Source organism: Typopeltis vanoorti, chromosome 5, assembly GCF_054136105.1.
Source record: "Typopeltis vanoorti isolate ZY-2024b chromosome 5, IOZ_Tvanoo_1.0, whole genome shotgun sequence".
Lineage (NCBI taxonomy): Eukaryota > Metazoa > Arthropoda > Arachnida > Uropygi > Thelyphonidae > Typopeltis > Typopeltis vanoorti.
In genome coordinates this window covers 70,324,222-70,339,730 of record NC_143553.1, presented here as the reverse complement: position 1 = coordinate 70,339,730, position 15,509 = coordinate 70,324,222, and the positions used below count along the sequence as shown (strand labels likewise).

At 35.5% G+C, this 15,509-nt stretch overlaps 1 protein-coding gene across 1 annotated transcript in view; it reads left to right on the top strand.

The window, feature by feature from the left end:
- The window catches only part of LOC150106512 (uncharacterized), a 317,654-nt gene extending 303,996 nt beyond the window's left edge, over positions 1-13,658 (top strand). Inside the window, exon 4 of the mRNA XM_090393017.1 lies at positions 12,509-13,658. Within this exon, the coding sequence (XP_090249143.1) occupies positions 12,543-13,658 (1,116 nt within the window). The 5' untranslated portion in view covers positions 12,509-12,542. The remainder of the gene's footprint in view (positions 1-12,508) is intronic.
- Positions 13,659-15,509: the final 1,851 nt, after the last annotated feature.

Here is a 15,509-nt window from a genome sequence, read left to right as displayed (position 1 = left end):
CAAGGAAACGCATCGCATCCAGGAGTGCTGCAATCTTCGGCATCATCGGGAGTGAACAGGTGCCGTTACGTAAACAGGCTGTGTTCCTTTGTATTTTGCTCACCATTACTACCGTTTGCTTCCTAACTGAACAGAGCTAGCCAAAGAACACGTTTCAAAGTTTATTTCTGCTGTTGGGGAACATCGAAAATTCACGATTGCATACTAGTGCGCAACTGACCTTGAAGAACGTCTTATCAACTAGTTTCATGCATTTTTTTTTTCTAAAAAAAACATCCCGTTATCCTTCTTCTTCAGTGGCATCCTTCTACTTAGAACGTTTTGCCGGAAGTTTTTGTTCGCCGTTGGATTATTTCTTTATAAGCAAATGTGATCTTTCTGCCTTAGGGAAATTTATGATTAATTATTATTATTATTATTTTATTTTATTTCTTAAAAGAGGAACAACAACAATTATCAGACATGAAAAGATAGGATGCAATTTGCACACCAAAACTCTCGTCAATTCTATAATAAACTACACTGGTGTACAAAAGTTAAGGGCGAACTATATTTTTACCTGTATGTGAAACTTGTAATCATTGAAAAATTTTCATGATTACAGCTAAATGCGCACATAAATTTATTGCCAACATACTAATAAATTATATTACACAAAATGTGTTATAAATTTCGTACAAATTGTAATACGCTTTTGGAAAAAGTTACAAATTTCCTAAAGACGTAGTTAAAGAATTAATGTACAGTGCTTACAGAAAACTTTGCGGAGAGACATTTCGGTATGGAATATGTCCACCCGGAACTGCGATTTGCTCTCACAACGTCGTACTTTGCTTATCACCAAGTGACTCAGGATTTCTTGAAGCAAACTAACCCATTCCTCCTTTAGAGCAAGTATAACTCCTTGTTTGTTTGCTGGACGCATTGGTGCTATTTCGAGCACCAATGCGTCTCCCTATTGCGTTCCAAACGTGTGCTATGGTGTTAAGATCTGGGGGAACGCGGTGATCACTCCAGAAGTATCTCCGTTGCTAGTGTATGATGTGGTATGCCATTGTGATTTGAAAAAAAAAAAAAAAAAGAATTCTTCGTCGAACAGAACCAAGGAATAATCGAACATGACGTTGAAGAACTTCATCGTAATATCGAACATCAGTCATAGTCCCTTTTTCCAGCACTTATAGCTCGGTGCGTCCATTAAGCATAATACCTCGCACACCATAACTATCATGCTTACCATTTCAAGAGCATTCTCGCAATGGTAAGCAGTACCATTTTCATGGCAGACCAAGTGTCATCTAGAATCCGAGGGAAAACTAAGAGGGCGGTCTGAAAAGTTCTCGGCCTCTACTAGATGGCAAGACTATCGGCAATAGTTTTTTTTTCTAAGTTGGTACATCTATCATAAGCATCGATGTGAAATTGCAAGCCATTCTATCAAGCAGTTTGTTTTATACAGCTGTCTCAAGCAAACGTGTTGTTTGTATCCCTTGAAATCGATAAAATTGAGTATCGTGCGGTTATAAAAGTCTTTGTAAAAGAAGGTTTAACGCCAAAAGAAATTCATTCGAAGTTCATAAAAGTTTATGGGAACTCTTCTCCTTCGTTTTCGACAATTAAGAAATGGACTGCCGAGTTTAAACGTGGCCGTACCAGCCTTGAAGATGATCCACGTTAAGGACGTCCAAAAAGTGTAACAACACCAGAAATCATTGACCAAGTGCACAATATGGTATTGAATGACCGGCGAGTCAAAGTGCGTGAAATTGCTGAGACTATAGCCATTTCAGAAAGAACGTGCAGGATATATTTTGCATGAAGAATTGCAAATGAAAAAGCTTTGCGCAAGATGACAGCCGCGCTTGCTCACAGCAGATCAAAAACGCATTCGCATGAAAATCTCTGGACAGTGCTTGGAGCGTTTTAACAAGAATAAAACTGGTTTTGTGCATCGATTTATTACTATGGATGAGACTTGGATTCACCATTACACACCAGAATCCTAACATTAGTCAAAACAGTGGACAGAAGCTGGTTGTTTAGCCCAAAGAAGACAAAGTCGGTTCCATCAGTAGGAAAGTTCACGGTATCGGTGTTTTGGGATGCTAAAGGTATTTTGTTTATTAATCATCTTGAAAAGGGTAAAACAATAACCGTGGAATATTATTCCGATCTTTTAACAGGACTAGACGAAAAAATTCGTGAGAAAAGACCCGGTTTGCAGAAGAAAGAAATCTTTCATCAGGAAAATGCACCTGCCCACAAAGTTATTTTGGCAATGGGAAAATTAAGGGATTTGCACTATGAATTGTTGTTACATTCACCCTATTCTCCAGATTTAGCTCCCTCTGACTTCTATCTCTTCCCAAAACTACTTCCCCGCTGGTCAGCGTTTTTCTTCGAATTAATAGGTGATTGCAGCTGTAGAGGGGTATTTTGCAGATCTTACTGAGAACCACTACAGGGACGGGATAATGGCGCTGGAGCATCGCTGGAATAAATGTATTAATGTTAAGGGAGATTATGTTGAAAAATTAAAATAATTTTGAAGTTATAAATTCGTTTTTTCATTATTACGCCGAGAACTTTTGAGACCACCCTCGTTAAACGACTCCTCTGTAAAGAGTACATTAGCCCATTGGTGTTTTCTCCCATTTTAATGGATATAACGCAACTGAAAACGTGCTCTACGATGAGCTGTGGAGAAAGGGAGGCAAATTTAGAGGCCTTCGGACGTATTGTCTTACTTGTCGCAGACGTCTTAACACAGTTTGTCGAGATATCTACGTACCTGTGCTTGAATGGTGCCGACTTGCAGGCTGACCTGCAATGGTGGGTCGAATATCTTTTGCTGTTATAACGAAATATCTGCCTTCATGATCCTTGATTGAACGAGGGCGACCTTTTAGCAAATGTCTGGAATACATTCCATTGGTTTGAAACGCTGCCCAGAGCCTGGATACAACGCTGAGATTCTAAATATCTGGCAATATCGGCAATTTTGCGTTCTTCTTCAAGCTTTCCAATAATTCTTTCTCGCGTGAAATCATGTAGATGTCTTTGAGACATTACAAGACATCCAAGTTTGCAACTTTATTTCTTCACAAAAAGACTTCCTTCAAACACAATTCGTTTAGCGCAGCCTTTTGCCTTTTATCTTGAGTGCTACCACGTGATCCCTTTGTGCGCGATTCGAAAATTTGAATGTGTACTCGCGTTCTACTCGAAATCGTCAGTTGTACAAGTTGTCACGAGCCGATCTGAATTTGCGATTGTAATGTTCAGAAACAGTATTCCTCGTTGGGTTTTAGACACCAGTGCAATACTGTGCAGTCACACCAGAAATGAAATTTATTAGATATCGCTAATCTGATACGCAATACAGTGACCACCGATAATAATACTGTGTTTTCAGCGGAAAGATAATCAGAACGTCAGTGATGACTAACTAATCTCGGTAGACATTAGTCGAGCATTGCTGTAAAGTATATTTTGCATCTAACAAAAAACTCTACTAGGCGTTCCTTCTAATAGAAAAATGCTCCTTAGGTTTTATAGATACGTTCTTTAAAAGTAACACATTAACAAAAATAACAAAATATCTTATTTTTATTTTGTTTACTGTATATATTTGTATAAATTGTTGCGCTCCTAACTTGCTTCTTAATGGTTACAGCTCTATACGCGAAAACACAGAAAATTGCCACTCATTTTACGTAAACAGTTAATTAGTGACATATTCTACTGGCATACGCTTGTGTTAGCAGAAATATAAATCAAAGGAACTGCTATATAGCAAAAATAACGAATTGTGGCTCTCTTCAACAACAGGATAAGATTCCTATACTTAACATTATTGCATTGGTCGCGCGCGCGCGCGCGCGCGCGCGTGTGTGTGTGTGTGTGTGTGTGTGTGTGTGTGTGTGTGTGTGTGTGTGTGTGTGTGTGTGTGTGTGTGTGTGTGTGTGTGTGTGTGTGTGTGTGTGTGTGTGTGTAATACTTGCAATGTCATCTTCTCGTCATAGACAGTGTTTGAACTTTTAAAACATTGTTATGATTCTAAAACAGTAAATCCGATTGCAAGTTTAGTGTGTCTCTCTTTCATTAAAGCTGGCTACCATCTGTTATCGAATATAATATTATTCTGTCATCAGGAGCATAAACATTAAAAACAAGGTCACTAACTTCATGTTCTTTTCAGAATGCGGACCGACTACACATACAGAAAATTACTGTATCCATTAGTTCCTGTATCTTACTGTTCGATTTTCTTCCTCGATGTCCAAAATTCGAGCGCATTAAACATCAAGGGGATAATTTTTCTTCGTGTACTCCCATTTCATTTCTTTTTGATGACCTCATTACCCACACATACACTTTCTCCGTTCCATTACCGATTTCTAATTAAATTCTAAAGAACGCGGCAAACGCTATTTACATATTCTCCTTTGATTCAAGGCTTCCATTATGGTTGATCTTAGTAGATTTATTAGCAGTTTTTTATTCGAAGCTTTCATCTCATGATGAACTGCAATCCATCAAATCGGCGTCGCAGCATGGGTTTAAATATGTTTTTCCAGCCTCAAAATTGATTGTCGTCGCTGTACAACTAGAAGTACGTTGACAGTCGCTATTGGTACGCGGCTAGAAAATGATAAGGGATTTTATTTCTTCTTTATAAAGGCACCGAACATTATGACGGAGATTGTGGATTCTCCTTTCCTTAATTGATTTTTTTTTTACTTTATAGAATCTCGAATTAATCTGGGACCTGTGACAATTTCTGTCACTGCACTTTTTATAAAGAAGAAGAAAAGGAATAGAATTTAAGATTTTCGACTCTCTTTCTCTGAATTCGGATTATTATTGTATACATGCCTAACATTTGAAAGCTCATCTCTGTCGCTGTTAATTATGCCCTTTTAAACAACAGTGAGACTTGACGATTCTTATTTGTTTTGGTCTACTCCACAGTTTATCGAGGCTCAATTGCACACATTGTATAATGCATTTAGTATATAGTATATATTTCTGTTCATAGATAAGTCGTTTCTGATTTGTAATCAACGTTTTATCCAAGTACTATTTAATGTGGAAATCAGAATAATTTAAATAATAATCGAACATTAAATGTTATGTTATGCAAGAGCCAGGCAACGTCATATAAACAGTTCATTTTCTAGCTGTAGCTAGATATTCGATTTCGATAATTTTTAGAGAATAAAAATTAATAAATATTATATAATATATAATATTTATATATAAATATATATTAATGATTATAAATTAATAAACATAAATATATAATAAGTAATAAAAGTGTGTGAAAGTTCTGATGATCTCATGGAAGTTAAATATGCATTTTTCTGGTATGCGGGATTTTGAACTTCTGGCTAATTTTGAACTTCTCGAAGAAGATTAACATTCGCAGTCTTCTTTGATTAACCCTCATAGAAGACTGCGAATCACTGGCAAACTAATACTGCAGTAGGCTATTAAGGCTTGGGAGTAAACGCTAAATGACAGTACACATGCACAGAACTTGAAATGGGGAGGGGACAGGCTAACGATGTCTAATCGCATGATGCTATATAATAGTTTATGCGAATGCAGTATTATTAGAGCTTCTAAAATTTGCTGTAGCTAATTTCATTTCACCATTAAAAGATGGAAAGTTGGTTGAAAAATAAATCAAAACACTGTCAAGCAGTCAGCATAAACTGACAGAATGAAGGATATGAGAGTGCTGAAAATATTTAAAAAAAGTTGTGCTTCCCTCCTCTCCCCTCATCCTGCATCAGTGTAATCCCGCAACCAGAAGCTCAACTGAAAAGAAGTTGTTCTGTGAAACGACCCAGTTTTCACAAAAGCCGATGATATCGTGCATTATCAACAGAATAATTCACGATGTCATACTGCTGGTGGCTTGACGATACGACAGTTTGAAGAAAGGAAGGAAGTGTCGAGATTAACCCTCATAGATTTCTTTCTGAACCATATATAAAATATTTGATAATAATCCTGTCATCGACTGTGAATGAGATTGACACGCCCAAGTTGATTTTCATGAAAGAGTGGAACAAAATGCATATATATTCCTTTAGCAACATTTAATAGAAATGTTACCAGTAATCGCTTTTGACAAACCTTTGATAACGATTTTTGACATTTGTCAAAATAAAGTGTCCGTATAATTTATGAAACATAGTGTACATTTTATTCCTTGTTATTTCGTGAGGTCTAAACGGTATATTACAATTCTCTTGTCTGTATATTATTTGATAAAAGAATCAAAAGCTAACTTAAGAAAACGGCGTCATACGAAATTGTATGTGTGTGTGAGAGAGAGATTTGAGGTGTAAGACTGCTCCATCCAATTCAAGCATTATTCATGTACATACATGTTGGAGATTGAACACATTATAGCAAATGTAAGTTGTTCAGATATCAGCTTGACGGAGCATATCCATGATTGAAACTAAAATATTTCTTACTATCAGTTTCTTCGGATGCGTATAGAGATTCAAGTAATCATGATACCGAATGTGTGTAGCAGATTCTATTTTGAAAATTCATACAGATTCTTTGGAAGATAGACTGTGAGTGAACGTTCTTTTTGAACGATCCTCGATTGCTAAAGATTAAAATAATCTCCTGAGAAATTAGTTTTAGAAGTGATTTCTCAAGAGACACTCAGTTGTGTTGAACCATCTTCTTTGTGGAATGCTAAATTACGGTAATGTAAATAGACCAATACTTCACATAAGTTTTGACCAACAATGAGGAGTCTTCCAGCTTTCAGAAAACAATATCCAGAGCGAACACTCCATTCAGTAACTCACTCTATCACCGTAGATATTAGAATGCAGTGAAATTTGGTTTCTTCTTGTGGTCAGTTTCCTGTTTTGTGGGATGAAAAATCGTACTTTTCGGGAGGAGAACAGACGGTCGCTTGCATTTAGCAGACATAATACATTGGTTTTAGTAGGTAGACTTTTTTCCGTCATGTCATCTTAAGGAGACGAATGAAAGCTCATCTGAAAATAGTGAGATTTAGACTAGTATTTAGTTATGTAGTAAATGATAAAATTGAATATCATGTATTTATATTTTCTGAAATCTTCCTGATATCGGATGATTAAGTGAAAATAGCATGTTTATGGTAATGGAGCAATTAAGTGTCTAATTATTTTTTATAATTTTTATATTTAAAAGAGTAGAAATTATGTGTACCTGGATATTTTTGAAGGTAAGGATGGCACGGTGGAGTAGTTTAGTACAGAAGTTGATAATTAAGCCGAAAATAATATGAGGTTGGAAGTGATGTTGAAGATGAAGAACCAGTAGAAATACATCAACTAGCATACAAAAACATGAATAAAACAAATAACGAAGACAATAACTTAAAACGTTTTGACAATTAATTAAATTTTTAATTTATTGTCGGTTTTGTTATCGGTTTTGGGTTTGCAACTTATAGCACGTTTGCGACATGAGTAGATTATAGCTCATATGATCCAGAAACTCTGTTCTAGTGAATAAACATGGTACTTTTTTTTTAAATCGCGACCGCCAATAAACAATAAAGCTATAAATGAACAGATCTATTTCATACCGGTGGAGTTCAGTTCCTACTACAGTATAAATTTATGTAATTGTATAAAAATAAATTCAATCTAAACGGATCGTCACACGAAGAAAACTTAAAATTAGAACTTGATAAGAAAACTAGTATGAAATATTAATGAATAAATAAATCAAATAAAAAACGAATCGTGATCACGTACAGAAAATTCTAATACATATAAGTAAAGGAGATAATTTTCACGAAGTTCACTACTCGACAGTTGATATGTATATTAATATACACCGAAACTAAAGGAGTCAATTCACGTGGACCGTGTTTAACGTGGAAACGTAAATGCGTTTCCACCAAGGTGCACCAACTCAAGTATGTGTCTAGGTATTCACCGAGTGTTCTTTCGCTCGTTGCTTTCTATGGCAAACTGCCTCTCAGCAAATTTATTTTATTTAAACAAAACGTGTAGCAGGAGCAACGATGTTAACAGCACATCGAATGAACCGATCCGTTAAAAGGCGTATCACATTTCTGAGGTAGCTGGAGCGTAAGACTCTATCGCCAAATCTAAATGCAACTGGCCCAAGAGAACTCTCGTGGTATTAGTATATATATGCCCACTAATGGTGACTAAATACATTAGGTGCTCACTGGCGAGTGTTATCGTTTCCGTTATACGCTCTACGGGGGGATGCTGTATGTCGAAGCTGCATGACATCGTTAAACACCCATAGTAGCGGTCCAGGTGATCAGGGCAGATAAAGTCTCACACGGCCCCGTAATTCACGGTCTTTGAACGTCGAACTAAAGTAGCCCTGCTTTATCTCTTCTAGACAAAGGTGTCGTGCTTCTTGTTCTCTCTTATTTTTATCCATTAATTCAGCCTTTTTTTTTCTTTTTTTTTTTAAATTTCATTTCTCTTATGCTGATGCGCTAGAGGAAGACTACAAGATCAAAGTTTTGATGCGTAAAAGGAAACAGTTACTAAAAAATTGAAGAATTCTCTGATGCAAAAGATAAAGAATTGTTATTTTTCTACACTAGAAAAACGAAATTCGGCAGTTCTTTCATCTTGTCGCATGTCTTAATTACTTGCGCGTCTTTTTTTGCCTACGCTTTTTTTTCTTGTTAACGCCATCTTCTGCATTAGAGAGAAATAATGATTTTCTTTAGCTGTTCGATTCACAAATTTATTATGTTTTGAGCGTTTTGTACGCAGTGACATATTCACTGTGCGGAGGATTTCTGCATTACAGATTCTCTTAAATCCTTATAAGTTCAATGCATTTCATGAAAACAAAATATGTAGTAAATTAAACATAAAATCTTCACTAAATGGATGAATGTTCCATTTCAAGTGTCTGAGTTGTAGAAACTTTTTACTTCGTAAGGTAACCAGCCTTACGCAAAACTCCCAATCTGGAAGACCAGGGTATCTCTCTCTTAGTCCAGCTCCGACCTCTCGACCTGTCCAGCTAGGGAGGCTCGACCAGTAGCAGCAAGATGAAAAGACCAGCTTGGATGGTCTTTTCATCTTGTGACAAATGTCTAATTTATGAAGAGAAGGAGAATCTTCACTAAATACTATTATCGATAGTATTTAGTGAAGTATTAGTATGACTTAATATGACTAATATTGTTGTTTCTTGCTTTGATTTCCTTTTCTTACTTAACCTGTGTTATATATATATATATATATATATATATATATATATATATATATATATATATATCTACAGACATAAGACACACCGGGAGGCATAGGGATAACACCTTATCCTCGAGTTACGGTTGCGAAGTCCAAGAATAGTAATAGTTGGAAGGTCGTGGGCGCCTAAGTGCCTGTTAGGACCACTGATGATGAATGACTATTGTCATATGTTTGCTCTTAACGGATTTTGTGATATGTTGCGCATGAATAATTTTGTAATTCTTAAGTGGAGTGAATTTATATGATGTGACTAACAAAACTTTTTTTTAAGCCAAAATTATAGAATTAGGCCGAGTTTAACTCACTGTAAATCTACTCAACTGCATAATCTCTAATCGAAATTATGTTTTTAATTTATTTTTATTATGAAGTAAACCTTATTCTCTATTATTTTTGGCATTGTTATTCTCCACTGTCATGTGTGGGCAAGCGATTAAGATTTTTTTTTCTAAAAAAAGAATCGGTTAATATTTTTCTTGAACAGTTACAGGAAGAAGTATGATACACAGTACAATAAATTTACTTATAATAGAAAATGCAAACAATAACGTACCAATATCGAGAAAAATAAATAAAAAAAAAGAACAACGAAGCTTGAATTGAATATACACTCACTGATATACCCGTAATCAGTGCAGAAAGTCTCGTACGCAGTGTTTCGTAATTTACGATCTTTTTTAGCCCAAAATAGTTCTCTAGACGTGTTTCGCAGCCCAAAACTTATTGCGCCCGGAAGTAAAATAAAATGCTAACAGTAGCAGCAGGAAGGTACTCCGTTTTTGATATTTTTAGTTGTGAAGGTGGTCATCAAAGGCTACAAATGAAATATACGACTGTTCACACACACACACACACACACACACACACACACACACACACGACAGATTAATTCCAGACATAAAAATGTATCATGCAAATACTTTTCTTAGCCTTAACAGAGGATCAAAAGCCATGCTAGCTTTTTGGTCGAAGATGACATAATTATTTTAATTGGTTAGTTTATTAATAGTAGTAATCATAATTGTTCTAGAAGGCAAGTTGTTCGCGATCAGTACATACCTATAATTTGATCTTGGCCTTGTTGTTGAGAAAATAAATATCCTGTGAAACGATATGCATGCAAAAAATATATTAACTGATATTTTTTTCAAACCTTCAAAATCATCATACATCTTCTTAGATAAGAAACACTTATAATTGCAAGTTGTATCCATATACGACTTATAATTTAATAAGAAAAGCATGGAAGCTTTGCACACGTACATAGTTTAACGCCTCTATTAAACAAAAACAGAAAATCGTGATTAATTTTGCTATAGCAAAATCAATCACGTTGTCAGTATTCTTTTTTTGACAAGTCCTAGAGATTTAAATTTACTGCGCCGGTTTAATTACCAATCGACTTTCCAAACTGATTAATGTTTTCTTATCGAATAAAGTTGCTGAATAAGTATTATAAATACTTGTGTGTGTGTTGTGAATAGTAAGAAGTAATTAGCACAATTTCATTTAAGAAATAGAAACAAAAATATTTTGCTCTCACAAAAGCGTTATAACCGCTTATGCATGAACACATCAGGTAGTTGAGAATTTTCCTTTTAGCCCATCTTCCATTCTTCCCTTCCCATGTAATGGAATATCCCCATTGAATTTAATCTTTCTATACATACGAAAGTGACTGCTGAATTCATGCAGACTCATACTGGCGAGTTTACTTTAGATACTTTTACCATCAGAACAACGTGTACCTCTGTGTAATTTACCTATGTAAATATTTGATCATGGACCACAGAAGAATTATATTGGGAAACTGTGTCTTCAGGTATTAGTGATTTTCCCGACAAATGAGAGATTTATGCGCTTTGTTATATGCAAGTAGATATCTAAGAGGTATGGAGTAATACTACTATAACTGCAGTTAATCATGTGCAGTCGATTTACATCTCAATATATGTGTGTGTCGGTTGACTCGCGCTGACTACATAATTCACTAGCCTCATTGCTATGGATTAACTGGACATTTTCGTCGCATAATGTGAATTCACTATCTAGTTTGCATTCAGTGCCTCGAAGCGAAATTTACATTAAAATACTGTTACAGTCGGCTAGAAATATTATGTTATCTTTCGTTTTCGCGTCTTAATTTCGATAGCCTGTGTTAATTGATATGTCAGCTGCTACTTTTTCCTTTTTCTGCTAATATATTGTATTCTACACATGTAATGTTTAAAGAGCTTGAGCTGAAATGTGGCTTTGGGTGAATAATCTTACAATGAAAAGAGATTCAATCTAGTTTAGGGAAAACCATGGTTTGAAACGCTTGATTGCCAAGCGTTCATAAAAACAGCATTTTGTTTAGACGTGCAGTGGTTGATTTGTGAAAATGTCCGCGCGCCATCTTGTTGCGGATTCAGTAATTATTCAGTTATCGACTGCTGATAAATTCGAAATTCGTTGTGAATTAAATAAATCATTTTTAATGGGAAAAAACAAACGTTTCCTTTACTTTGGTACAAACGTCTATGTGAACGGTTTCTGACTCTAGGAAACAAGTGCAAGACAACTGTACTGCTGTGTCTACTTTATCTCATGCCGCTTCATATTTTTTCTGTGACTTCCACCTACAAAAGTTTGTAAACTTGTAGTGCATTAGTAATGTGAGTAGACTTTTAATCTTTATTTCCTTTTATTATTATTTTTATTTATATCTGTAATTTTATATTTTGGCAACTGCACTTGACTTAGAAAAAGAATTGGAATAAATTTTAAATTTCAGTCAACCATCCTTCAGTAGAGCCCCTGTTGTAGTGCACTGTTCTCACATTATTTAAATCGTTCACCTGGAAACAGTGCTATAGGTTACCAACTTTTCCTGGATGGAATTGACATTAAGTGTTAAACCAGTAGCAAGAAAATAATCTTATAATAGGAATTTTAACATTTACAACATGACTTGTGTTGTAAATGTTAAAACGTCATGTTGTAATCGTATGAACGTCATTTTCAGTGCAGGGCAAATTGCTCAAAGTGTAGCATCGCACAAACTTTGCAGCTGTATCAGTCTTTTCCGGAACATACTGATCTACTGATAACGTGCAGAAAGTTAAATAACATTCTCTATTTTTTGCATGAATTTAAATAAAGAACGATTTTTTTATTCTGAATACATTAATTAATTTTAATTGTAGGTATTTTAATTTCATTTAATTGCATTTCAGTTGAACAACTAGTCCCTTTTAACCAAACATCGCCATGAGCCTTGTGAAGTCATCGCCTTTTTCTTCGCGGACCAAATCGCTCCGAGAACGGTTCGGATCCAAACGGAGCTACTCTGAGAACTTCAAAGATCCTCCAGTGACAGCCGGTTCTGGACAAAAAGATCCGGCTCGACCAGTACGTCCGTCGCTGCCAGTCGGTCTAACAGAACACACCCGGATACGCGGCTTGACGAATCTGAACGATCATTTCAACCCTTTTTCCGTCCTCCCCGAAGAGACCTACTGCAGTGCCCTGGACATCAATTGTGAGAAAGGGGATCCACGGTTTCCATGGCAGCGAGATGCCGCAGTTCAATGTGATATGTCAACTTTCACGGACGAACAGAACAGCATATCTCGACGAAGCAGTAATTACTTGATTCCAACACCAAAAGAAACACCTCCTCCGCCACCTCCGCCACCCGTTATTGTTACTGAACAAAGAAGAGATTCATTTCTTCCGAACTTGTCTATATGTGCAGAAGAAGATGAAACACCTGAGCCAGTCCTAGAAAGAAAATTTAACCAGAAAAAACCTTCCATACTGCACAGGACGATGTCCGAACGAGGAAGAAATCGTTGTCTTTTGCATCAGATGTCATTTGATGAAACTCGCGCACTCCAGAAAGCTAGACTATACGCGCCCTATCACACCCAAACCCTCACTCCCAGCACGGAATTTCAAGGATCAGTAGAAAAAGATTATCTTTCCAGAGAATTCCTAAAAAGCGAAAGCACCACCAATAACAACAATAGTGCTCCTACGTCAAGGACAGCATCGCCACCTAGCGACTCATCGCCATTAACTCCACCTCCTTCAGCAAGTTCAACATCATCGTACAGCAGTCGAAAACTTGGTTGCCGAGAAAAAAGGAAGTTATCATTTCTTCGGAAACAAACCAACTCAGCACCTGATTCTTTCGATGATGGAAGTAATCCACAAACTCCTGAAAGGGCCGAAAGACCAACTTTGGGATACTTCAATTTCGACAGCATGCAGAGACTGTTGGATTTATCAATGACTGCTGCAGCTTCTCAAGTTGAGAAGAGAAATCTGTTAGTGGTTCCAGGTAGTGAGTATCCCTTTTTTTTATTAGTTTATTATGGTTAAACTAAATATCTTTTATATTTAGAATAAATAATTAGTTTTTAGTGTGTAAAAGTACATTTTTAGATGTTTTTTTAATTTTAATATTTAAAAAAATTTGAACTATACCAGTCATTTATCACACATGATTGATACTATATTATTTACCAATATATAAAATTGAAATGTGAACTGCAATTGTAATATATTGACTTAAGGAAAAGTAATATATGAAGTCTAACCAAGTGATTAGATTAGAAAGAATGAAAGGGAAAATGAATCAAGGCTATTTTGATTTATGAAAGAATCCGACAGCGATTTGAAAATCTCACTAATAGGTAATATTATAAATGACGTTGTTTATAAATACTAATGTAGGCTTTTTTTCGGAATGCTGACCCAAGTCCCAACAGTAGTCTGCTATAAATAAAAATACTGTTAGACCGCATAAGGAAATCAGTTTAGTCATGTTCTTTGAAGTTATAAGCTGCTAGAAAATGCGATGCTTCAGAGAGTATGTGTAAATGGCTGATTGTCTCCTACACTATCCAAACTCATTCGCGCCTTACTTCAAGGATTGGTGGAGATTTTCTCTGTCTCTGGAAAATGACTGAAAAACGAAGTTACCAGTTATGCTCCTAAAATAGTAATTCTTAATCTTAAGAGGATGGGGTACAAAGATTCAAGAACACAGAGTATTTTGGATAAAATGCAGTTTTAACTCAAACTATATCTTTTTAACACTTTACGCAATGATAGATTTTCAGTCTAATGCGAAAATGTAAATAATAACAGAAAGCGAATTAATCAGGTTTCTCTTATTTAATATTTCAAAAACACTTGCATTTAAGAATGATTTTTAGAATTAGATTCGAATACAACAAAGTTACTTTTAGAAATAACTTTCGTACCAGTGAACAAATGATTTTAGTTACCAGCGTAAAATAATGTTCATTTTAGTTATAGCGTGTATCTCGTTTGATGAAGTATAAAACAAACACAGAAACAGTGATATTGGCAAAAAGAGAAGATGATAATATTGCACAATTTGAACTCATCGAATGCAAATAACATTATTCTTATGTCAAATGATCCTGTTCTTTAGGATCATTTTTTCCACTAGCCTAAATATTTGAAACTAACAAAATATGTTATATGCTGAATTCCAGTGTTATCCTGCTCTTAGCATTCCTTCCAGAAGCGACTTGATTCACAAACCAAACACTCCTGTATTATAATAATATATCACTTTACTGCAATATCCATCTGACAGTTTGACATGTGGAGATTGCAGTTGCTGCTTTGTTGTGGAAAAAACTCAATACAGTAGTCGACTATCCATCATATTCACGTGATTTGGCTCCAAAACTTAATATTACCTTGAAAGGAAGAGAAAAAGTACTTCCACCGCTACAACACAATTAAGTATAACTGTTAAGAAATACACAACTATTACAATTACGAAATAACTCTTACATCCTTACAAAAGAGAACACTAACAAACAAAAATTTCTAGACGAGGGAAAAACGCTGCTATGGTGCTAGTAGTAATAGATAAATCACAGATAACGTTTTCATATGTTATAGTAATCAGTTTGCCTTATTAAGTACTTTAGTTATTTTGCACTCAAACGTTAAGCTCAGTCTAACTTAACAGTTCTTTGAATACACTTCACGGATTTTCAGGTAGTACTTCAAACAATTTGGGTTTTTTTCCCTCCTTTAATATATGTTTTATCTTTCTGAAAATATTAAGTATTAAAGATATGTGGAATTCTGAAGCTGTACAGCAGTGATAGTAATAGTCGCCAAAGAACCATTCGACCAAGTAAGAGGTTGTCAAGACCAAATTGTCCGACCTTTATAAAAACTCTA